General features: G+C 54.8%; 1 protein-coding gene across 1 annotated transcript in view; it reads right to left on the bottom strand.

Annotated features, from left to right (window-relative positions):
• LIMD1 (LIM domain containing 1) overlaps positions 1-25,734 on the bottom strand; it is a 73,511-nt gene extending 47,777 nt beyond the window's left edge. Inside the window, exon 1 of the mRNA XM_049642516.1 lies at positions 23,740-25,734. Coding sequence (XP_049498473.1) covers positions 23,740-25,138 — 1,399 coding nt within the window. The 5' untranslated portion in view covers positions 25,139-25,734. The remainder of the gene's footprint in view (positions 1-23,739) is intronic.
• Positions 25,735-25,740: the final 6 nt, after the last annotated feature.

Here is a 25,740-nt window from a genome sequence, read left to right as displayed (position 1 = left end):
GCCGGAGGGACCTCTTTGAAAACAGCTTTCAGGAGGTGGCGGTTACATATAATAAATGTCACACATCTAAAGTGTACAAGTTGATAAGATTTTAAAACAAATTTTTAATGTTTATTTTTGAGAGACAGAGAGAGACTGAGTGCGAGTGGGGGATGGGGAGGGGCCAGAGAGAGAGGGGGACACAGAATCCGAAACGGGCTCCAGGCTCCGAGCCGTCAGCCCAGAGCCCGACGCCGGGCTCGAACTCACGGACCGTGAGATCGTGACCTGAGCCGAAGTCGGCCGCTTCACCGACTGAGCCACCCAGGCGCCCCTCGGTTTGTGTTTTCTAGAGGTTCTACAAGTGGACTCTAGAATATGTACTCTCTTCTTATCCAGTTTCCTTCACTCGGCATAATTATTTTGAGATTCACCCGTGTCGTCACACGAAGAGTTCATTCTTCCTCGGCGCCGAGTAGTATCCCATTGCCTGGATATACCACGGCCTGTTTATCCGCTCCCCTGATGACAGAGGTCTGTGGCGTCTCCAGTTGGGGGCTGTTACCAAAAAAGCTGCTTGTATACAAGTGTCTGTATAGAAATGTATTTCCTTTTTTTCTCGGGTAAAGAAAGACCTAGGAGTGGAACGGCTGGGTCTTACGATAAGCGTATGTTTAACCTCTTAAGAAGACGCCAGACTGTTTTTCCAGAGAAATTCTAACATCTTACAGCCCCACCAGCAGCTTGTTAAGAGTTCTAATTTCTCTGCATCCTTGCCAACACTTGGAATGACAGTCTTTTTAATGTCATCCATTCGAAGAGGTCCATAGTGCTGTCTCCTTGTGGTTTCATTTTCTTTTTCCTACTGACTAACGGTGTCGTACCTGAGCACCCCTGCGTGTGTTGATTGACCATCCTGCACCTTCTCTGGTGAAGGCTCTGTCCCAATCTTTGGCCCATTTTTCTTCTTTTTGTTGAGCTGTGAGGATTCCCTTTATAGTGGGGCTATGAGGCCTTTATCAGACACACGCCTGGTAAAGATTTTGCTCGAGTCCTGTGAACTGTCGCTGCCTTTGTCTCCTCAGACTGTCAGCTGCATTTCAACACACGGACTTCACCGGGCTCTGCCTCAACTTCTCCCTCCCTGTGTGCAGTGTGGACGCTCTCTCAAGCCAGCACGCTGCAACAACCAGAGGGCTCGCCTCATTTCCTTCCCGTCTCTCAACAATCACCACCCTGGGGACGCCCGGGGGGCTCAGTCGGTTAAACATCTGACTCTTGGTTTCATCTCAGGTCATGGTCTCACAGTTCGTGGGTTCAAGCCCAGAGTCAGCTCTGTGCTGGCAGTATGGAGCCTGCTTCGGATTCTGTGTCTCTCTCTCTCTCCTCTCTCTCTGCCCCTCCCCCGCTCATGCTTGCCCTCTCTCAAAATAAATAAACCTAAAACAAATCTTAAAAAAAAAAAAACCAATAGATCGGGGTGATTTTTTTTTTAATATGACATTTATCAGTTTGGCTTATTTGCTTCTGGCACTTTTGTTAATAGAATTTATTTGTGAGACCAGTTTTAGGTTCACATTAAAATTGAGCAGGAGGGGGCAGGCCTGGGAGGCTCAGTTGGTTAAGCGTCCGACTTCGGCTCAGGTCATGATCTCCCGATTCGTGGGTTCGAACCCTGCATTGGGCTCTGTGCTGACAGCTCAGGGCCTGGAGCCTGCTTTGGATTCTGTGTCTCCATCTCTGCCCCTCCCCTGCTCACGCTCTGTCTGTCTCTCTCTCTCAAACATAAGTAAACATTAAAACTTTTTTTTTTTTTTAATAAAAATAAAATTGAGCAGAAGGTACAGAGTCTCCGTATTTTCCTGCCCCCCTCACATGCTCGGCCTCCCCCACTATCACCATCCCCCCACCACAGCGCTACATTGGTTCCAACTGATGGACCTACACTGACACATCATCACCCAAAGTCCGTAGTTTACAGGAGGTGTTGACCATCCAGTGGGTTTGGACGAAAGGCGAATGACACGTAACCACCATTACAGCATCATACAGGAGAGTCTCACTGCCCTAAACATCTTCTGTGTTCCACCTAGTGCTCCCTCCCTCCCCCAACCCCTGGCAGCCACCGATCTTCTCACTGCCCCCATAGTTTTACTTTTCCAGAACGTCATGGGAGTGGAATCGTACAGTATGTAGCCTTTTCAGATCGGTATCTCTTGCTCGGTAATACGCATTTACGGTTCCTCCATGTTTTCCCACGGTTTGATAGCTCATTTCTGTTCAGCGCCGAGTAAGATTCCATTGTCTGGATGGACCACAGTTCCATGGACCTCCATCCTTCCAAGGGCCAAGGACGGACCTTCCGTTCACCCCCTGAAGGACATCTGGGTCGCGTTCAAGCTTGGCCAATTACGAATACAGCTGCTATTAATATTCACATAGCGGATGCTGGCGTGGACGTAAGTTGCAGTTCATTTGGAGAAATACCACGGAGCAAGACTATTGGGTTGTATGGTAAGAGTATGCTTAGTTTGGTTTAAAAAAAACAAAAACAAAAACAACCATCCAACTGTCTTCCAAAGTGGCTGTATGGGATTCTTTTAAAGATCATAATATTCCCACAGGAAAGGGCAAGGACTAGGGACAGTTTCCTGTTTTAAATGATGTACAACGGGAGGCAAAGAGCCACCGAGGATTATTCAAGCACTTCATCCGCCCGTCTGCTGCGGCCTGTGGCCCAGGTAGGGCTTACCTATTGGAAAATAAGCCTGCTGAGGGCAGAGGCCTGGCTTTCTACTTTAGCACCCTCACAAACACAAGGACAGCAGAGTGCCCCATACACGGATAAACGCTGAATTCATTCAAAAGGCAGAGGCAGGGGAGGGGAGGGGAGGGGAGGGTGAGCCAGGTTCAGGAAAAGGTAAGAGAAGGCGCAGAGACAGGAAAGCCAGAGACACGCGCACAACTGTGGGATGATTAATGGGCCGGCAACGAGCCAGCAGGGCCCGGAGGCGGGGACAGGACGCAGGGAAACTCCCGGAGGGCCCCCTGGGACATGGGAAGTGGCAGGAAGTAAAGTTCTGACCCAGGAGGTGTGTGTGGTGTTGGAGAAGGAGGATACTCTGCACACCGAAGGTAGGAGGCAGGATTCACAAGGGGCTGCAAGGGGCCAAGGTTTCCTCCATGGAGGCTCCAAGACGGTCATGGACCCATGTGGCTCAGACGTCCTGGGCCACTCCCCCGCCAGAACCTCCTGGAAGACAGGGCCCCTACCTCGACACAGGATCCGCCCCTCCCAGGCTAGCCCGGCTGTCATCCGGGAGGCCATAGTGGGCGGGCCAGGGCCTTGGGCGGTTGTCCAGAGCTTTCTCTTTTTTTTTTTTTTTTAATTTTTTAAGTTTATTTATTTATTTGGGGGGGGGGGTAGGGACAGAGAGAGAAGGGGAAAGAGAGAATCCCCAGCAGGCTCCGTGCTGCCAGCACAGAGCCCGACGTGGGGCTTGAACTCACGAACCATGAGATGGTGACCTGAGCCGAAACCGAGAATCAGATGCTTAACCGACTGAGCCCTCGTCCAGAGCTTTCTCTCCGGTCTTCCAGGTGATTAGCGGAAAAACCGGGCACCAGCGACATCCACTGCTAACGCTATGATGGATCGTAATGTCCTTAAGAAGCCAAAGCAATAAAACAGGCCTTCCTAAGAGCTTTCCAACTCTCCAGAAGGAAACAAACAAGTTTTACTACTACAGCAATTTGACATTTTATTATTACCATTACCACCACTGCCGTTGTTTTGGCTGCAGGTTACCGTCACTGGAGAAACACAATTCAGGCTGGCCTCTCTGTGTGCACAGCAGTGGTTCTCAAAATGCTTAAAGCAGGAGAAACTTTTCTCAAAAAAAAGAAACAAACAAAAAACAAAAAAAACCACGGTGGACACTCAACTACATATAACAGACACTAGGAAAACCACTCTGGTCTGGGTGGGACAGAGCCTACTCTCCCTCTGCCTCCTGGAACGTTCCAGCCCCTGTCCACAAGTTCCAGGAAGGCTATTTGAGAACCAATTACACAGGATAACTGACCGAATACAGACACCACCCAGCCTGGGCAGCGCTCCACGCGAAGTGGGTTATTCCAAACTGGTATTGACTGATCTCTCGAGCACGCACAGCCAAGAGACAAACCAGGTTGAGGGCCACGGCGCCTTCCCCACTCCTTGCAGAGGCTGGATTTACAAACAAGGAGGCCAGCAAAGCAGCCTTAGCGCGAGGTTTGGCAACAGGATTCCTGCCTCCTTCCTATGGACAGCCAGACAGAGGACCCCGCAGCCTTCCCTTACCTGAATGCGCAGCCAACCCGGGTGATCACCAGGTTGGCACCTTTTGTTGTTATGATAAGGTTTGAAATAAGAAGGCTCCATCGGGCTAGCCCATGGGGAAGGCAACCCCAGCTCACACCTGGGCCTCGTCCCATCCCGGTGAGTACCCCTCTCTCAGTTAGGAAGGGACGCATCTGGGAGCCACCCGACCCCGCTGTGGCCATCACAGGACATCCTCTCTACTCCACCCGGATGCTGCGTGTCATGTGGGATCGCACAGCCACGAACCACCTACTGTGCTGGAAAGGGATCCAGGCAAGGGTCAGGGCATCCGATCAAAGCTTGGGGGTTGGCAGGGAGGGGGCAGGTCTCCCTGGGGGCACATCTGAACAAGTTACTCTGGACACAAGTCGAGCAAGGTCTTGTCTTCAGCCGAAGGTTGCAGCCTGTGGACCTGGGTGGCTCTGGGAGTCAACAGGTTCTGGAAGAGGGGCCGAGCTTTTGGGGCAGAGCTGGACCAATGACCCCGGCAACAGTCTCCCTCCTGGCCCCACGTAAGCTCACAAAACCCCCAGAGGCAGTGGGTGCTGGGTCCTCTGGCCTGTGCAGACGGTCACTTCTCTAGTCTGGCTATGCCACTCAGTGCAGATGCCCACCATGACCTCTGAGACTCTGGTGCCAGTCTGGGGGCGTGGCCAAAGCACCTCAGATGAGTCTAAGGGAACAGCCAAGGTCAAGAGCCATGGATGCAGGTAACACAACCAACTGCATTCCACCAGGCTCCCGGGCCTCCTCTGCCTCTGCCTTCTCTCCCATGCACCCCAAAGCTCCAGGGTCAGGCGGAGGGAACCCCCCCCCAAGCCACAAAGGAAGTATTTAAGGCCACTCTGGGCTACGGGGTCATTGCGCCAGTCCGCTTTCTTCACTCCGAAAGCTGCTCAAAACCAGCGATGGCTTCGCTGCATCGCGGTGGGGAAGGAAGTTTCCATCAGTTTCCCAATCACTGCAGACTAGAGCGAGCCTTGCCAGACTGCCTGCAGGTTCGCGCCTGCCCCAGGGCACCCCCGCTCTCTGGCCTCCAACCTTCCCTGCCCTCCACTCCCCAGGGGTACACAGGGTTCAAGGCACACCCCCCAGCAACCTTTCCCAAATCTGATCTGACGCGTAACCGCCACTCAGCACAGGAAACTGTGTTCTACCTTGTCAGGAGCCACGCGCACTGGGCCACCGGCAAAGAGGAAAAGCAATGAGAACAACGGCGTCGCCCAGCATGCTGAGAAAAGGGCATTTCTGTTCGCTGCTGGGGCAAGCCTGCATGTGGACAACACCTTCCGGAGGGCAGGGCGGCACGACGAGGCGCGGTGAGTAGCTTAGCAGCTGCCCAGCATGGGGGGAGTGGGAGCAGGGAGACATCTGCTAATGGTGGGGTCTTGCTTTTGGGGGCGATAAAGGTGTTCTAAAATCAGATACTGGGGACGGCCGCACAACTCTGACCATCCTAAAAACCGCTAAGTTGTCGACTTTCAAAGGGTGGGTTATGGGATGTGAATTACATCTCCACCAAGCTGTTAGGAAAGAAACGAGCAAGCTCACGAAAATATTATTAAGACGCTGAAGTGTGCCAACCAGAAAAGAATATAAAACCCCAAATGCAGAGGTAAAGCTAAAGAAACACTGGGCAACTTTTACGTTTTCTAGAAGTTTTAACTATTCGAGAGCAGCACCGTCCAATAGGGCCTTTTCTGCGGTGATGAGAATGTTCTACCCGCACTGTCCACGATGTCAGCTCTGGCAGTTACCGAGCAATGTGGCTAGGACACATAAGTAACTGAATCTCTAATTTCATTTCATTTTAATTAACTTACATTTAATCTTGATTAACTTAAATTTAATTTTAAATAGCCCCATGTAGCGGACAACACAGTTCTGCCCAATTAATCTTAAGACGTGAAAAATGTTCGCCATACGATGTTAAATGAAACAAAGGGAGAGGAGACCACCACCCAGTACGTAGTAGGTTGCTTTCTATTCTTTTTCTTTAATATATTTACACATGCAGATACGCTATGAAGAGCGGTTATGAGTGGTTTTTATTTTATTTAATTTTTTTAATTTTTTTAAACGTTTTATTTTGAGAGACAGAGAGAGACAGAGCATGAGCAGGGAAGGGGCAGAGAGAGAGGGAGACACAGAATCCGAAGCAGGCTCCAGGCTCTGAGCTGTCAGCACAGAGCCCGACGCGGGGCTCGAACTCCCGAACCGTGAGATCATGACCTGAGCCTAAATCAGGAGTCGGATGCTTAACCGACTGAGCTACCACGCACCCCTTTTTCCTAAGCTCTTACGCATTTTTTAAAACATTCTACAAGGAAGATATATTACCTTCATATTCAGAAATAGTGGTGGGATTTTTTTTTTAAGACTTAAAGAATGTTTTAAATTTAATGTGTGTTCACCACATCATATTCCTGCTCAAAAATGCTCAGTCTCTGACACCTACGGGAAGAGTTCAAAGTCCTCAGAGCACCCTGTGGCCTCACAGCCAGCCTATGCGTGGAGTTGCCGACCCCACACCCACCCTGCCACCCCCAAGACTGTTCACCTTCCAGGGTCTTCTCATGTGATTTCAGACTTACAAAAAAAATTTTTTTAAGTACTGCAAAAGCTTCTTATATACCCTTTATCCAGATTTCCCAAATGTTAGTATTTATATGATTCCAATCACCAAAATTCAGAAAACGAACACTGATAAAACCCATACCTGCATATACATGTATGTATGTATATACACATATATGGATAGGCGTATATGTATTAATCTACAGACCTTATCCAAATCTTACAAATTTTACCAACCGTCCCACTAACGTCCTTTTATCTGGACCAGGATCCCATCCCACACCCCAACCACAGACGATAGAGCAAGGCTGAGTGCAGGATGCACACTGGGTTCAGAAGGGATACTGAGGCACAGAGAGGCTTTGACGTAAGTTCACTCCAGAGCAGTGAGACACCCCCACCTCAGACAACAGCCCAATGCCACAAGTGGAACGAGAAAGAAAAGCCTTTTGTTTTTTTTTTTTTTAAGGAAAAATAAAATCCTAAACTTTTTACATTATAACACGAGGCCGGGGGCACCTGGGTGGCTCAGTCGATTGAGTGTCCGACTTCGGCTCAGGTCATGATCTCACGGTTGTGAGTTCGAGCCCCGCGTCGGGCTCTGTGCTGACAGCTCGGAGCCCGGAGCCTGCTTTGGATTCCGTGTCTCCCTCTCTCTCTGCCCCTCCCCCACTCACCCTGTCTCTCTCAAAAATAAATAAACATTAAAAAAATTTTAAATAAATAAATAAGCAAACACTTTAAAAAAAAAAGATTTTAGATGAACACAAGGCTGATTTAGAGATGCTTTAAATACGCATTCACCAAAGAAGGAAAAAGGGTGTCACAGAGAAGGAAAGGAACACGAAGGTGGTGGAAACTTCAAGCTGGGAGGGATGTCGGTGCTCTCCAATTTCCAGAGCCCTGGCTCCTTCTCTTCCGCCCGCTGCCCCAGGGAGTCAGGAGCAGGAGACCGCGGGCTGGGGAGGGTCTCCCCCTCCCGTGCCAGCTGGGAGGTACCACCAGCCACACTTTGCCCCTGGACAAACACAGAGTCTGGAAGCACGCTTCTCTCGATTCTGCGGCTAACCCCGTGCACGGCCTTGGAGGAGTGACCTCCTTGCTCTGTCCCCATCTTCGAATCAGGAAACAATACTGGGCGCTCTGCGGGCCGCCGGAAACGTGAGATGGTGCTGGTAAAGCACCGGGCACAGCCCTCCTTCCGTAACCGGCCCCACGCCTTGCGTGGGAACAACGTCGGGGGACTGGGTCCGAGCCCCCGCCACAAACCAGGGGCCTTCGCACCTGTCTGCTGCTTGACCGAGAGGCTAAGACGGGGCACATCGTCAATTCCCCTTTCTGATCAAAGACACAAGCATTGCTTCTGAAGACTATGGCGTTTAGAATCTGTAGAGTAGGCCAGCCATCTGCAGTACAGACACAGACGTGATTTTGCTGAGTGAGGAACGGGAAGAAGGGCATGAGGATTCTTTCTGGGCTCAGGAGTGACAGGACCTGGTTTTGTTTTCACGGGATCGTCCCAGCTGCTGACGGGATCGGATCCTAAATTAGACTGCTTGCTGGCCAGACGGCAGAAAATTCTTTTTTTTTTTTTTTCTTTTAGGTTTTTTATTTATTTTGAGAAAAAGAGAGGGGGAGAGCGAGAGCAAGCAGGGGAGAAGCAGAGAAAGAGGGGGCGAGAGGACCCCAAGCAGGCTCCACGCTGTCAGCACAGAGCACGACGCGAGGCTCGAACTCATGAACCGTGAGCTCATGACCTGAGCCGAAACCAAGAATCGGACACGTAACCGACGGAGCCACTCAGGTGCCCCCAGAAGGAAAGACTCTCTAACCACCGGAAGCGATCTCCCACTCTGGCTGCCCCTGAGAGAGAGCCCCCTCCCACTGCTGGTTCCCCAGAGGAACGAAGAGGGGTTGTTCGGAGGGTCCGGAGAAGAGCTTCCCGAGGCCCAGGGGGAGGAGGGGCCCCCAGCTCTCCATTCTGATCCTATGATCACCTGCAAAAAATTAAACTCTGGCCGGCCTTCAAAAAAATCAAGCCACCAGGGTGACACGAAGTCTCCCAGCAAGAACCAGAAACCGAATGGAAGGGGCATCTCCAACAAGCAACTCAAGAGGAAAAGGCTTCATTCGCTGGCTTCTGGGTTCTAGCTGTGTGTCCTCCCCTGGGGCCCTTCACCAGTATAATTCTTACCAGGGACTCACTGCTCCAACAAAGTTCACTCTCGTTCCCTCAGATGCCTAAAAATTAAATAGCTGTGTGTCAGAACAAAAGTCTCTCTTAACAGTGATCATCCCCAAGTGGAACGATCGGTCCCTTGTACATCATTTTTGTCGGCACAGAGTTTCTGACTTTCCCACGGTTAGTTGCGCGTGGGTTTTTGGAAATGGCAAAACCATGCAAGTGTTCCGTGTTAGTGAAAGCTGGTGGGAAAAAAAAAAATCAAACCCTTCTGAGACCATAGTAACTACCAAAAAAGGGTTGAAAATCGGCTGTGAAGACAGTTATTTTAACAGAAGGAATTAGAAGGGTGTCAGCCAAGTGTCCTCCTCACGGAGGAGCCAGTTTAGAAAGTAGCCAGCGGAGCGGAGCCTGGAAACCCTGGAAACGGCGCATCAAGAAGGAAAGGGGGCGGGGGCTCTCACATACTGTTTGGGGGAAGGCTAAATGGCCTGGTCCCTTCAGAAAATTTTTTGGCAGCTGCTGAAAAAGTTAAACACACTCCTACTCCATGAGCCAGCAACTCCCCTCCTAGGTATTTACCCAGCAGAAGTGAAAGCGTATCTCGACACAAATGACCATAGCCGACTTCTCCTTCAGCCCCAGAAGGAAAGAAGACAAACATTCCTCAATAGGGAAATGGAAAAACAAAGTGTGGTGTACTCACCGAATAGAATGCTACTTGGTTAAAAAACAACAAAAAAAAAGAAAAAAAGACAAACACCTGACACACAGGAGCAACAGAGATGAATTTCACAGACGTTCTCTGCGTGAACGGTGCCAGACGAAAGAGGACTACAGTCGAGGCTCGATATTCGCGGTATAATGTTCCGTGAAGTCACCGCAAATGCCGAATTATCGAATAGTGAACATCGCCCCCCCTGGAGGAAATACAGGGTTAGGTTCCCGCCAGCCTCTGGTCAGAACACTGGCATCAACCAGTCAGTACATAACCTTGCTTTTTCTGTGTTTCTGTTTAAAGACACCTTATTTAAAATTGTTTAATGTTTATTTTTGAGAGAGAGTGAGAGAGAGGAAGAAAAGGAGAGAGACAATGCACGAACAAGCAGGGGAGGGACACAGAGAGAGGGAGACACAGAATCCGAAGCAGGCTCCAGGCTCCGAGCTGTCAGCACAGAGCCCGATGAGGGGCTCGAACCCACAAACTATGAGATCATGACCTGAGCCAAAGTCGGACACTCAACTGACTGAGCCACCCAGGCGCCCCTAAAGATGACTTATTTAACATATATTGTTGACTTCATTAACACTGAACTCACGGCCAACAGCATCAGGACACATGCCTGAACGAAACTTATCAAACACAGGTATTTTCTCTGTTAAAGCACATCACAGCCTTCTCGAGTTTACCAATACCACCCAGCACTCCAGCACTGTCCCTGAGGAACATTTTATACAGAAAAATCACCAAGAGCACAAAAACGCAAAAACCATGGCACTAAAACGACCACAAAAAAGACACATGTTTACAGTGAGAGCTAAAACAAGCAGGCAGAGCAACGCCCCGCTCACCCTCAGCGGGGAATGTGTGTGGGGGGCCACTCACATTTTTCACCCCTCCGCACATGTCCCCAAATGACCGCCAAAGCGCTACGAGTCGATTCTGGGGTGACAAATAAATCTTAGCAATTAGGCAAACTCGCAAATACAGAATCCGTGAATAGTGAAGATATCGGCTGAATACGAACACCGCACGAATCCATTTATGCTGTGTTTTAGGGCAGGCGAAACTAATAAACGATGAAAAAAATCAGAAAAGTGCTCGGCTGGGGGTGGGCACGGACTGGAAGAGGCAGGAGGGAACTTCCTGGGGCCGGAACTCTACTATACCTTGACAGGAGGGCGGGCTACCCGGGTGCCAGCATCTGTTACAACTCACCCAACGACACATTCCAGGCTGTGCTTACGTGTAACTTTTTAAAATCACAGCCACACGGGGCGCGTGGGTGGCTCAGCCGGTTAAGCGTCCGGCTCTTGGTTTCGGCTCAGGTCATGACCTCACGGTTCTTGAGTTTGAGCCCCACGTTGGGCTCCACACCGACAGTGCGGAGCCTGCTTGGGATCCTCTCCCTCTGCCCCTCCCCAACTCAGGCGCACGCTCTCTCTCTCTCAAAAATAAGTAAGTGGACTTTAAAATATAAAATTAAAATAAAATAAAATAAAATAAAATAAAAACACAGCCACAAATTCCTCGACGCTCCTTCCATCCAGAGGTGGGGAGTCTGCCACCCCTCCCCCATTCAGGCACAGGTGACTGCTTTCACCAATGGTGTGCAGCAGAAGTGACACAAAGCCACTACCAGGGCTGGGTCAGAAAAGGCCACGCGGCAGAAAGGCCCCGGGCCTGCCCTCCGATACCCAGTGCGGAGACTGAAACCCCACAAACAAAGCACACAGCTGGGTTGAGGCCCCGCTGGCTTACTCAGCATCGGATCCCTTCTTCCTGCTGCCCTCCCCCTTCCCTTCCTTTGCTCTCTGGCTCTAAACTAGGGCAGGGCTGCCTCGCCCCACACCCACACAGCCACTGACACCGAGGGGTGGCAGCCAGGGGCCACAGGCCGAGGAGGGAGGGCTGGCTCTAACACTGCACTGACCTCCGAGGCCAGCCACCAAAGGGCCTCTGTCTGAGCCCCACCGCCAGAGAGGAAGGCATCGGCCATGCCGGAACGGGCCGCAGACAATGGGGCCTTTGGAGGCTCCTTGGGAAAGCCACCCATCTTGGCTCCCCTCCCTACACCCAGGCGAGGCCTCCGCAGCCCAGCCAGAGGCGCGGGGTGCGGGCCCCTGTTGGCCGGGGCCCAGAGGAGCCCAGTCCCGGGGGGCCTTCTGCCACCTCTCTTACTAGAAACACCATCTTTCCTTTCTTGAAGGACAGCGAGGGGACGTGCAGTCCCCCTGGATGTCCCTCCTGTCCTCGCGAAACTGAGTGTGTTTTTAAGGTCCTGGAACGTTGGCTCAGCTACGAGGACCACCTGCTCAGATCGCAGAGTACTTTCTTCCTCCATCAGAACAGACGCTTCAAGGGGCTGTGAGGGCCGTCTCGTCGCCTCCTGCAGCGGGCACACAGCCTCAGTGCACTCGTGTCGGGGCAGTGGCTACTGGACAGACTACATCTTAAGCACCTGTGGGCTTGGGGCGCCTGGGTGGTTCAGTGGGTTGAGCATCTGACTTTGGCTCGGGTCATGATCTCGCGGTTCGTGAGTCGGAGCCCCTCATCAGGCTCTCTCCTGTCAGTGCAGAGCTTGCTTGGGATCCTCTGTCCCCCCTCTCCCTCTGCCTGTCCCCGCTTGCACTCTCAAATATAAATAAACAAACAAACAAAGTAACAAACACTAAACGCAGAACTAACGTAAAAATATTGATGAGCTGTTTGACATTTTTTTCGCCATATCAAGTCTGGCCCAGAGGAGATATCACCCTTAGAGCACATCTCACGGGGACCGGCACACTCTGAAGTCCTTCCCAGCTGCTGGACAGTGCAGATCTACGTTAATTAATTTAGTCTTCCCACCAGCCATGCCCGCGTTTTCTTGACGGGGAAACTGAGGCACAAAGGCCTTCAAAGAGTCGGCCCGGGGCCGATCGACAGCCCACAAGCAGTTCCGCAAATTCTGACTTCAGGACAAGATGAACGCCCTCTCAGATAAGAACACACACATCTGCCTGCCGGCACCTCCCCCTGCTCCTGTCCAAACTTCCCCGGGACTCTGGGCCCCGCAGTTCTGCCACCCGGACCACGGCATCCCAGCCTCTTCCGGCCACTCCGGTCCTGGGCTACCCGGAGCATCTTCCACCCGGGCGGCACCTCGTCCGGGTGCCTCCGGGTCAGGGTGAGGTGTGCCTGCCTCCCACGCATGCCCTGGCATGTGCACGTGGGGTGTGGAGGGGCCCCGGGGTGTGCACGCACCACAGCAGGAACGTCCCCACTCAAAGGGCCGGCACTCGGGAGGGAGTCGGGGACTCTCCTCATCCCTCTGCTGGCCACGGTGTTCATTCATCGATTCAGCGAGTCTTTGCCGCACGCCTGCCGGGTGCCAGCCACTGCCCTGGGCCCCGGCACACAAGGGTGAACAGAATGGACGCCCCCCCCCCCCCCCCCCCCGTCCCCGCTCATGGAGCCCACATCCCAGCAAATGGAGCTAAGCAACGGGTCTGGGCACAAAGGAAGCCCCGCAAATCCTAATTCCGCCTCCTGTATACAGTAGGTGTTCCCTAATGACCGTGGAGGGAGTATGTCATCTGGGCCTGGAACTGGATGTGGTGACGGACAGAGGTGGGGGAGGGGCAGCCGAGAGCCCCAGGGACCCAGCAGGAGAGCCAGTGACCCGGTCTCGCTGGGGGGTCACGCCCACAAGCCTAGCCTCAGGACTCCAGAGCTCCACCCCGCCAAGCTAAGGTACGAGCGGTCCAGAGACTCACCCTGGTTTGGTGCTCTCTGGCTGAAATTCCCTTCTCCTCAAAACGTGGCCAAGTGTCAAGTCCACCCCAAGGTCCAGAGCGTCTCCCAAGTTTAGAAGACACCGGGGGTTCAGCACCTCCAAGGTTCAGCCGCATGGTGCACCCAAGTCCCGGCCCGAGCAGCTCAGCCTTCCGCTCTGATCGGCTGTCAGAGCGTCACAACCGCCGCCGGACACAAGGAGACAGAGCAATGGCATTGTGGCCTCCACGGTTTCCCAGTCCACTGCTGCTGAGCCAACGGTGGATTTGTGACTGAAACATCTTAACGTCTCTAAGTTTTTATTTATTTTTGAGAGAGAGAGAAAGATCAACACAGACAACATGCGAGCGAGTGGGTTAGGGGCAGACGGGGGGGGGGAGACACAGAATCCGAAGCAGGCTCTAGGCTCCGAGCTGTCAGCACAGAGCCCGACGTGGGGCTCGCACCCAAGACCTCGAGATCACGACCTGAGCCGAAGTCGGACGCTTCACCGGCTGAGCCACCCAGGCGCCCCTGAGACGTCTTAACTTTTTATTCTTCTACACACCAGGCCCTGTGTTTTGTACTTCGAATCTTATCATTAATTTGGTGTTGGATTTTACTTCCTCATTTTCCTTATTATTCTCAAGTGCCACTTTATAGGAGCTTAAGTGTTTTTCCCCCAAGAACGTGGTTTTGATCTCACGAGTGAAGTCAGTTAAGAGCATTATTAGTGGGAGAAGGGCATTTCAGGGTCCCCCTGGTTGGGGACAGTGACCTGGAGGAGGGACCCGGCAGGGCCAACTCGAAGAAGTGCCTGCCGTCACCAACCACTCGCCTGCTGCCCAGGGAGTGTGCGCTCACACACACGTTTTTTTCACGCGCTTTCCATCCCGGGCTTCTCTGCCAAGAGCCCTGAACCCGTCAGCTCGCGGCACGGGGAGGGGAACAGAATGATAAAGAGCACAGGACATCCAGTCCCCATGAGGTGAGGAAACCGAGGGCAAAAAGCGAGAAGCCAGATGCCCAAACTGGCACCGTCGGTGAGTGGCACAGGCAGGCCGGCCGCCAGCACGTTGACGGTGATGGGGACTCTGTCAGCAGACGCCCTGGAGTCCACCGTGGCCAGCGGTCAGCGGGGCTGCCCCCTGAGCCCATCTTTCCAGATTCGCCACCTCCCTGCCTCATCAGGAAGCGACACAAGGCACAGAGGGGGGAGAGAGAACGGGCCGGGCGATGTTTCAGCAGACGCGAGAGCTCCACCCGGATGCCCTGGGCGAGCCCTGACCATCGTGTGAGCAAACACGGCCACAACTTGGTCCCACCCTGCCGGAAGGGGGGCTCCGGAGCACGGGGAGGCTGCTGTTATGGTCAGAGGGACTTTGGTCAGCAGAAGGCAAGCAAGGGTGGTACCATGTGCATGCCGAAATGACCGCCACGTGCTGTCCGGGCCAAAGCCCGCTGGGATGTGTGCGCGCCCCCAGACTCAGGGCCTGCATTACTAGCGGGCTGCCTCAGCCACCCGTCCTCAAATTACCTGGGTCTTTACATTTCCCAGGGTTGGCTGAAGGGCAGACGCACCCTGAACTCGAGGCCCCTCCTCTCCAGTGACAGCGGCAGGGCAGGCTTCCAGAACCTTTTATATGCTGCGGATACGTGCGTGGGGGGGAAAAGATGAAAGTCCCTGATATGCTCCCAACAGACTTCCGGTAACCGGGAGTAACCAGTCCTCGCTCTCCTGGGACGCGCAGCGTTGAGTCACAGACCCAGAAAGATGAGGAGGGAACTTGGCCAAGTCTAAACTCATGGCTCTCAAAACTTAAAAATAGCCCGGCTGTGGACCCTAAAGTACTCCCTTTGAAACACTCGAGCAGAAAGTCTCCAGCCTTCCAACGTGACCCTGACATTCCGTGTCCAGCTGGCTTCCCTGGGAGGGGACAAGTGAAAAACAAAACCTGAAGCAGATATAAATATTTGCTGGCAAGTACTGCCCCTGCCATTGATGCGCCTTGGGAATTTTGGAGGCCTGCTCTGTTTTCGGGAAAGGTTTCTGTTCAGTTTGCCCGATGGGCCCGAAGCATCATTTCGTCCAACGTTTGCTTCTAAGCATCTCCGCACACAGTCTGGGGTTGACACTGATCCTTCTTTATTTATTATTTTTTTGAGGTGGGGTGCAAGTGAGCAAGGGGCAAAGAGAGAATCCCAGGAGAGGCAGAGGGAGAGACAAAGAGGCACAGAGAGAGAGACAGAGAGAGAGGGAAGCACGGCTCACCCAACGTGGGGCTCGAGCTCACCTGAAGCAGGTGAACCAGCCCTCCGTCAGCCACGCTCCTCAACAAATGTATTCAGCAGGGTACCTGACCTCAGTTTGCCCACCTATAAAACGGGGCTAGTGAAATACAGTTATCGGAAGGGTCGAACAAGCCGACGCACGTAAGATGACGGAAAAGTGCCTGGCACAGGGCAATACGCTTTAGCAAAACCATCTCAGGGCCGTAACCCCAGCTACAAATCCCTTCCCTGCTCCCTTCACACCGCAGCGGAAGGCCCTCCACTCCTCCAGCAGACGGCCACCGGGCACCCACTTTGTGGGGCCCTGACAGTGCCGGGCCCTGAGGCCACTCTCCAGTGTCCGATGACCCAGCACCACCAAGGACATCACAGGAGTCCAGGGAGGAAGCCTGGGCCACGCCAGCAAAAACAAGGTCAGCGAACCCCGCAGCCAGTGCTACTTACTGTCCCCCTAAGTTGAGGACCCCGAGTTTAATTAGAGTGGGAGCCTCAAAAGGCCTCAGGGTGGGCGACCGGCGTGACACCAGTGGCTCGCCCTCCTAGAGACCTTTCCTCCCAATCTCACTCTCCTCAGACGCACTCGGCGGAGCAAAGGGACCTCCAGCAGAGCGAAGGCTTCTGCGTCCGGCCCAGGAGCCAAGAATGACAGCACGTGACGCGCCCCGAATCGCAGCGGGCTCTAGCCACGACCGTGCACCGGAACCTCTGCAGAAAATTGTAACGCCGATTATTCCAGGGGTGGCCGGCATGGCAGGGGTTTACGGCTCCCGTTTCCACTGGATGTATTTTCCAGATCCCCTAAAATGAAAACGATCACCATTCGCCGTAGCAAACGCAAGCGTAACTAAGACACAGAAGCGCTCTGCTTCTGCAGAGGCCCGGACAGGGCAGGGCACGCCAGGCTGGCCGGGCTCCCACCACCGCTGACAGTCCTGTGCCCGGTTACTCGGTCCGCTAAAATCCAGGCACCCGAGGGTCCCCAAAGCCACAGCCACAGCCCTTCGGGCTGGGACGAGCCCTCCGAGGTCAGCTTTGTCTCCGCGCTGCAGGAGAGCGGCGTGCCCGGTGTCCCACCCGGGGCCACTGGTAAATCAGGCGCGGGACGCCGGCTTTCCTCACTCCCCAAATTGGGCCTTTCTTGCCCAGTTCTGCGTCCTGGGTGGGAGTCATAAGCCAAAAAACATAAAGAAATGTAACTTTAAAAAAAAACCAAAACACTCCGGCAAGAAGTGCCACATCGTAAGGTCCATTTCATGCTGTGGATTCGTTTTTTTTTTTTAAGTTTTTTTTTTTTTTAATGTTTATTTTTGAGAGAGAGAGAGAGCCGGGGAGGGGGCAGAGAGAGAGAGGGAGACACAGAATCCGAAGCAGGCTCCAGGCTCTGAGCTGTCAGCACAGAGCCCGACGCGGGGCTCGAACTCATGGACCACGAGATCACGACCTGAGCCGAAGTTGGACGCTTAACCGACTGAGCCACCCAAGTGCTCCCATGCTGTCAACTATTAATGGAAAAAACAAGACATTCCTTCCTGGCCACAGAGGAATAGAGGAGAAACATACTATCCCAAAGAGGGAGGACCGCAGAGGGTCATGGCACACGCTGTGGGAAACCGAGGTCGGGACTCGTCAGGGTTCATCAGGGCTCAGCTGGAGACCCCCTCCCTGAGTAGGGTCACAGGGGCAGGCAGCTCTGTGTGCCACAAGGGCGCCGGCTGGGGAAGTCCCTGAGGACAGGGACCCCGTGAGGGAGGAGTTCCAGGAGCTCAGGGACCAGCAGCGAGGCCGGTGTGATGGGGCTGGTGAGCACAGTACGGCAGGGGAGGGCCCGAGTGTGGGCCCGATGACTACAGTGCAAGCCGTGTGCAGTCACCGCCACTCACGTTCTTGCCTCGATCTGGTCACGCGGGTGCTCACGCGGGTGCGTTCACTTTGTGGGCACCTACCCTATGTGTATACTACACGTCGATAAAAAGTTACAAAACATATGCCTTCCTGGGGCGCCTGGGAGGCTCAGTCTGTTAAGTATCTGACTCCTGATTTTGGCTCAGGTCGTGATCTCAAGGTTCGTGGGTTCGAGCCCCACGTCGGAGCCTGCTAAGGATCCTATCTCTCTCTCTCTCTCTCTCTCTCTCTCTCTCTCTCTCTGCCCCTACCTTGCTCATGCTCTCTCTCTCTCCCTCAAAATAAATAAGTAAACATTTTTTTCAAAATACACATGCCTTCCTGATTTTGAGGCGGTTACCTGGTCTACTAAAGACCAGGCACGCAGGCAGGGCCATTCTCGGGAGGAGGTTGTAGGCTGGTTATAGGCTCCCGGGCAAAGGCGGGTCGGCCGCTGCGTCAGGAAGGCCCACGGGATGGGGCGACTGGGTGGCTCAGTCGGTTGGGCGGCCAACTTCGGCTCAGGTCATGATCTCACGGCTCGTGAGTTCAAGACCCGCGTTGGGCTCTGTGCTGACAGCTTGGAGCCTGGAGCCTGCAGCCTGCTTCGGATTCCGTGTCTCCCTCCCCCGCTCCTGCTCTCTGTCTCTCAAAAATAAATAAACGTTAAAAAAAAAAAAACAAAAAAAAAAGAAAAGGAGGGTCCAGGGGAGACTGGAAAACTCAGGGCAGAGCCAGCCTCTTCTCTGTGTCCATGCGGGGCAGGGCGGGGGGGCTCCATCCATTCACTGGGTGTTGGAGACCCTACCACGAACCTCTTCTTGCCTCTCCAGCCCCTGGTGCCTGACCGAGTCTGGCAGAGCCCCTTCCCCTGCAGGGCACAGTGGGCTTCTCTCTGACCCCCAGACCCACCACCCGGAGGGAAAGCATGGCGGGGGGGTGCTACAGGCCCAGAGGCAACTGATGCCCCCGCAGCAGCTGGGTGGGAAGTGAATCTGGAGGGGCCGACGGAACGATAAACACAGAGCTAAGAGACGGCCCGGTCCCACCAGGGGAGCCGTCAGAGCCCAAACGGGGTGGAAGCACCACCACTGACGCCTGTGTGGTCCTGAGCAAGTCCCGAGCCTCAGTTTCCCAACTGCGAACAGAGACTACTAGCGTCTGTGAAAGTCAACGCCGAGCACATACCCAACGCCAGCCGCGTCACGGGCACTCGACGGACGGTCGCTAGGATTAGAACCACGGGGCCCAAAGGTCGCTGTAAAAGGGGTCTGGTCTGTCTGATGCCGGGGGCTGCAGTGGCCCCTTTGATGGGCTGCCCAGATCCCCCTTCACCGAAGGGACTGTGGCCTGGCTGCCGGGGGTGCAGCCGGAGGGAGGCCTCGCCTGTCCACCCCTCGGGCTCTGTCCCAGCCACAAGGGGCCGCCTCGCCCAAGGTCAAGTGCTTCCCAGGGCGGCCCACCATGGATGACTGATCTACGGGGGAGCGTGAAGGCCTGGCGATCTTGCCCCAACTCGGGACAGCTCTGAAGGGCTTTTCCAGCTCCCAAGCTCCCTGCGGGGTGGGCCCAGGCCTGTCAGGCCCGCACTGCAGCTGAAGCCCTCCTCTACCCACGCCTGCGTCCTTCCCCTCCTTCCAAGGGCACCCCCTGGGGAGCCCCCCGTCCTCTAAACTGTCTGAGTCAGCTCCCTGGGAAACCCAGGCTGTGACAGGTGGCTTATTTGTACCCTTTTTCCTTGGGAAGTGGGGAGGGAACCAGTGTGAGGAAGACAGCGGATACCATGGAGGAAGAGGCCAGGAAAAGCCAACAAAAGGCACGGTGACCTCTTCTCTTCCTCTGCAGTATAAACAGCGGTGTTAAAACAGGAGCCACACTGCACCGGGCAAACCACTAACACTCTCCAAGCAGCGTCGAGAGTCCGTCCGTCCTTGCCTCTCTCCGCACGGACGGAAAGACACAAAGGGGCCACCGAGGAACACAGAAGAAAGAGCAGGGAGAAGCAGTGGCTAGGACCACGTCGTACCAAGCCCACAAAGACGGCCAAGGAAAGTGCCAGAAGCGTCCTTGGAGAGGAGCTGACCAATTACTGGAAACTGAGGTGTCTTCAGACCTAAGTGTTCTCAAAGGCAACAGCAGGGATTCACGAGCCCTTCCCACAGTGTAAACGCCCAAACGGACGCCTTTGCGAGACCCAGGAAACGGCCTAAGTAACCCACCCAAACATCTACTTTGCTTGGCTTCCGGCTGGAACCACATCCACTCTGATGGTAATGGTTACATTACCCTGACTCTTTGGCCAGAGCCCCGTCTCGAAAGATATTCTTCTATTTGCAAATAAAAGTGCATCGTAATGTAAGAAATGCCGCACGGGGGGGCAGACACAATCTTCCAAATAACGCCAGATCTAAGGAAGGGGAGGCATCCGTGTGGTGAGCCCCTCAGCTGGTCCACACACACTGCGCGCTACAGATGAAGCGGTGAGGCCTGGAAGGGAACCGAGTTTGTTCAAGGTCACGTGGCAGGGCTGGACCAAGAACTGACCGCCAGAGGCTCCAGTGAGAGACTTCCTCCTCGGCCACACGGCTGGTCACGGAAGAGCGAGTGGCACCCCAGTTGTCAAAGCAAGTGCGGGGCCCCTCCCCCCGGGTGGGGGACACTGTGGTCCCCGCGCAATCTCTGCAGACAGCAGCCAGGCAACACAGAAAGGGCCCAAGGCCCCAGCCCTGCAACCCCACCCCCGGGGAGTTTATCCCAAAGCTGGGCCTGCGTCCTACACACGGGCCCGTCTCACAGGCCACCAGGGGGGACCGTTTACGTGACCCGGGGCACGTCTCTACAGTGGTGGTGATGCTGAGCCAACTCCACACGTGCCGATGTATGACAGCTGCCAAGATGCACGGTTTCAGTGGCAAAGACAGAGAGCAGATGGACAGCACGGAGCACCATGACTCACTCTCTCACACACACACACACGCGCACACACACACACACACAGACACACACACACACTCTCATTACACCCAGGACGCTCAACCAGAAGCCCAGGTAGGAAGCATATGAATTTTTCACTGTGCGTGTTTTTGTGTCTTTTGAATTTTCTACACACAAATGTGACGCTTCGTCCAAAAGGAAACTATGATTCCGCTTATGTGAATGATCCAGGATAGGTAAACCCATAGAGACAGGAAGCATATTGGCGGTTTCCGGGGGCTGGGAGGGGCGGTGAGTGAGAAGCAATTAATTGCTTCGTGGGGGGATGGGGTGTCCTTTCGGGGGGACAAAAAGGTGTTGAAAACTATCAGAGTTGGTGTTTGGAAAACACCGTGAGTGTACCAAATGCCGCTGAACCGTGTACTTTAAAATGGTTAATTTTACGGTGACATTTGCCGCAATTTAAAAAAAAAAACAAAACAGGGGTCGTCTGGGTGGCTCAGTCGGTTGAGCATCTGACTTCAGCTCAGGTCACGATCTCACAGTCCGTGAGTTCGAGCCCCGCGTCGGGCTCTGGGCTGATGGCTCGGAGCCTGGAGCCTCCTTCCGATTCTGTGTCTCCCTCTCTCTCTGCCCCTCCCCCGTTCATGCTCTGTCTCTCTCTGTCTCAAAAATAAATAAACATTAAAAAAAAAAATTAAAAAAAAACAAAAACAAAAAAAACAAAAACAAGGGCAGACGAGTAAATAAGTACCAACATAAAACAGTTTTCCGCATCTGTGCTTGGGAGGCAGCTTGGCAACGCTGGTTAGAGGCATGGGCATCACGGTTGAACTGCAGGGCTCAACTGCCAGCCCCACCCGGCGTCACCTGGGAGGCCTCGGTTAAGTAATCTAACTTCCCTGGGCTTTACCGTCCTAGTTGGTAAGACAGGCGTAATGACAGAACCTGCTTCCCAGGGTGCTTTCAACTAGTAAATAAAATAGTAGAAGGTAAGCGTCCAGCACAGGGCGCAGCACAGACTAGCCCCAGGGCCTTTGCCCCTGTCATCTGCCCACCGAGAATGCCCTTTCCTGGGACAAATGCTGCTCCTTCAGGCCTTTCCTCAAATGCCACCTTCCTGATGGGGCGTTCCTTGACCCCCTGAGTTAAAACCGGAAACTGCCCTGCCAACACCCGCCCCGGGGTTCCGTCTCCTCCTCCACCCCTGTCTCTCCCCAGGGCTTGATTATTTATTTGGTCCATCTCCTGTCTCCTTCCACTGCACCGTCTGTCCTGTTCATTATGTAGGCCAAGGCCTCGAACACAGCACATCCCGAGGCAGGTGATCAGTAAATGCATGTTGAATGACTGGTGTTAGCGAATACCTTGGTCCCGATCCGGTGTGTAAGCCTGCCTCCCTGACAAAATAAAACTGCTGTTTTGTTGTCTAACGACCTTGAAAATAAAAATTAGACCTAAGTGAGGTGCCTGGATGGCTCAGTCGGTTGAGCATCTGACTTTAGCTCAGGTCATGATCTTGCGTTGGTGAGTTCGAGCCCCACGTCGGGCTCTGTGCTGACAGCTCAGAGCCTGGAGCCTGCTTCAGATTCTGTGTCTGCCTCTCTCTCTCCCGCTCTGTCTCTCTCCCTCTCTCAAAAATAAAGATTAAAAACAATTTTTTTACAATTAAGCATAAGTTTACATTTAAAAACCAGTGTTTCCAGCTAAGTATTATTCCCCAAGGGGGGAATCTGCAAAGGAAGAGAGCAGTAAGACAGTGCCATGCGCTCTGAAACATAAACCAAAGAAGTCACCCCAGTTTCCGAGTGCCCACTGTGTCATGAGAGCTGGTCCCATGAGCCTTCAGGAGGATAAGGAGCACAGTGCACCCATGGGCCCCTGCGGCCCCGTCCCTCCAGGCACCTTAGGCCAGAGCCGGTCATTCACAGAGAACAGGGCAGGCTAAAAACAGGTAGGCCTTTCCCAGTGCCCTGCCCTCCTCCATGGGGCACAGCGGCCACCCTCACGGGACTCAGCTTCCCAAGGCTCTCAGCCCTCAGATGGGGAAATCAAGACCCCAATTATTCAGAGCTCAAAAACGGAAGAAAAAAAAAAAAAAGACAAAAACAACCCTCAGACTCTGCTAAAAACAGGCTTTCTAGTTAGTTCTCCCATGAGACCACGACGTCGTTACCCCCCAGGGCAAGACGGCTGCCTCCAAACCCTGCACAGAGAAAAAGAAAAAGCTGAAGCCCGCAGTCTCCGAGAGTTTGAGATTCCAAAAAGAGAATAAAACAAAACCAGAAACTGTGAGTAAAACCAGTAAGGAGCGTCTTCCACCCCACTGGGCGCCGTGGTTGTGGATGTCACCTGGCTGCGGGGCTGGAACCTCGGGTGGGGGCTGAGTTAGGAGACACCTAGCGCACAGGTGTCCGGCCCCTTCTCCCCCATGCCCCGTCCCCCTTCCAAGTTTCAGCAGGTGTGGGGTGGGGCCCTGTATGTTTGCATTTCTAACCAGTCCCCAAGTGAAGGGGTCCGGCTGGTCCGGGGACTACACTTTGAGAACCACAGCTCGAGAACAGTCTTCTGTGTTAGTAGTACAACTGTGCGCGTGTGCACACACACACACACACACGGCCAGAGAGAGCCCCTGCCCAACCACTGGTCTTCAAATAGCCAGACCAGCCTGGCCCAGAAGCACCTGCCCCCAGACGCTTGTCCATTCAAGTCCTGCATGAGCCAGTCACTGCCAAGAGGCTCTGAGGGCGCACCCAGAACCCCTGAAATCTGACATCCCGGCATTTCCCTTTTTTGAGAGCGGTCGTGGGCAACCCCACCCCGCTTCGCCTTTTGCATGTGCGTAATGCCTCAGCTGCAAGATCCGCTTTCTGTTCAGAGATGCTTTCAAGTTTCTGAATCAGGAGATGCAGCTGAGAGAGGAAGCCACACCCCCGCCCCCCAAAAAAAGCGTGCCACTCAAGGAGAGCGACGGCATCCCCGACGGGGAGCCCCTCCCCCAAACGCAGGGACCTTATCACCCACGGTGGGCAACGCCACCGATCTCTCACTCACCAAAGTAATCGGCCTTCGGGTGACCATCCATCTCACGCTCCAGACGCTGAGTGAGGGCTTCTAACTTCAGTTCGGCGGCTGAGGGCCCAAGCTCGGGGCCCGGGATGAGGGTCTGGCAGGGCAACTTCACCCTGGGGGGACTGGGGCTCTCCCGGAGCCCGGGCCCCAGGCTGCCATCAGATGACCAGCCGGAGGGGCCTTCTTTACAAGATAACTCAGGCGGGGTGGACATCACCGGATGGACAAGGCTGGTGGGGCTGAGCTTGGGACCAACGCCAGGGTCCGTGCAGACAGGCTTGGGACCCAGTCCAGGGGCCGCACCCGACGGCAAACCGTCCGCGCTGGCTGGTGAGGATGATGGGGCGGAACTAGAAAGGTAAGACTTGGGTCCATCTTGGAACCAGGCTTGAGGGTCCACAGTGGGTTTGGGCGTGGTGCCCGATACCTCGCTCCCCACGCCCAAGTTTGTTCTGGGAAGAGCTCCTTGGCTGGGGCAGCTCTGGGCCAAGGGTGCCAAGAAAGAAGGGGTCCTGGGCTGAGTGGGCCCCCTGAGGGCCCCGTTCTCCGGGCCGGGGGAAGAAAGGCCGGGGCTCACCCGCTGGGAAGAGGCGGTAGTCCAAAGCCCGGCTGGCTTCTCACAGCCGCGGCCACCAACACCGCCATCCTGGCCGGTCTCTGACGACTGGCTGGAGCTTGGGGCCAGCTGAGGCTGGTACAGGGGATGGTCCCCGGAGGGTTTGGACAGTGGTGCTTCAGTAGTCCCTGGGGTGCCAGGCCACCCACTCCCTACGCCCACCCTGATGCTGGGGGACACTCCCGGTTCATCAGCCCACTTTGGGCTCGCCAAAGAGAGGTTGTCATAATAGTCTCCGTGGGTGAGGCAGGAAGGATCCTCGCAGGGGCCGGGCTGGCGGAAAGCAGACATCTCCCAGCGTGCCAGGCTCTCCCTGGAGCCACAGTCCTGGCTGCCGTGGCTTCCGCTGCGGACATACGGCCTGGTCCTCTGGTCCTGGGGTGGATACAAGGGCTGCCCAGAGGCGACGGCAGTGGCCGTCCCAGGACCCGCTGTCGAGGCAGCGAGAGGGGGCTTGGTAGCACCATCCGGGGTCAGCTTGTGGCCCACAGCGGCATCCCGTCGGACCTGTGGGCCTGGGGGGCCCCCGCCGTTGACCGGACCTCTGCCCCCCCTGGGCAAGGTCTCCTCCTGCAGAAGCTGTTGCTGCTGCTGGCGGTGGATCTTGGCCATCTTGGTGGCAAACACCCTGCGCGTTTCCTCAAACTCAGGGTTGTTGCCTGCCCCCTTGTCCACTCGAAAGAGTCCATCCTTGGAGGCCTCGTACATGTTCAGGTCCTCAATGAATTTGCTGGCCTCCAGGCCCAGGTCGCCGTACTTATCCATGTCGCAGGCGCGAGTCAGAGCCTAGCCCAGGTGGCCGGTGTGTCGGTGGGTGAGCGCGGGCCGGGGTGCAGGTTGTTGCAGCGGGGGCCGGGGCTCAGGTCCAGCCCAGGACAGTCAACGCCTTCCACCTGCCGGGCCTGAGAGTCATGACCCCAGGCCTGGGAGTCCGGCCGAAGTGGAGGCCTCAAGGCCAGCCGGCCCAAGTGTGCGTCCAACTCCCTTTCGCCTCGGAGGTGTCCACGTGGGGGCAGCTGGTGGCGCTTCACCGTCCCAGCTTGCCGTGCGTTCTTTTCTCCTTTTCAAATCGTAAAAGGAAAAAGAAACAGAGAAAGACAAATCCCCTCCGTAAGCAATCAAAGTCCGAAACGGGACGACGAGCGCAGCCTCTGGAGGGAGCCGGAGTGAAGCCGGCTCGGCGGGAGAGGGTGGAGGCCGCCGGACCGGCCGCGGCAGAGGCGCGGCGGCCGGAGGCGCAGGCACGTCCCGGGCGCCTGGCGCTCGCGGCTCCCCGACCGGCGCGGAGAGGGGCGCGGGGAGCGGCGCACCGGCCGGCCCGGGCCGGGCAGGAAGTCCACGGCGGCCGCGACGGGCGGCCTATTGTC

Source organism: Panthera uncia, chromosome A2, assembly GCF_023721935.1.
Source record: "Panthera uncia isolate 11264 chromosome A2, Puncia_PCG_1.0, whole genome shotgun sequence".
NCBI classification, from domain to species: Eukaryota; Metazoa; Chordata; class Mammalia; order Carnivora; family Felidae; genus Panthera; species Panthera uncia.
Note: the sequence above shows the minus strand (reverse complement) of the source record. Positions and strands in the feature narration are given on the sequence as shown.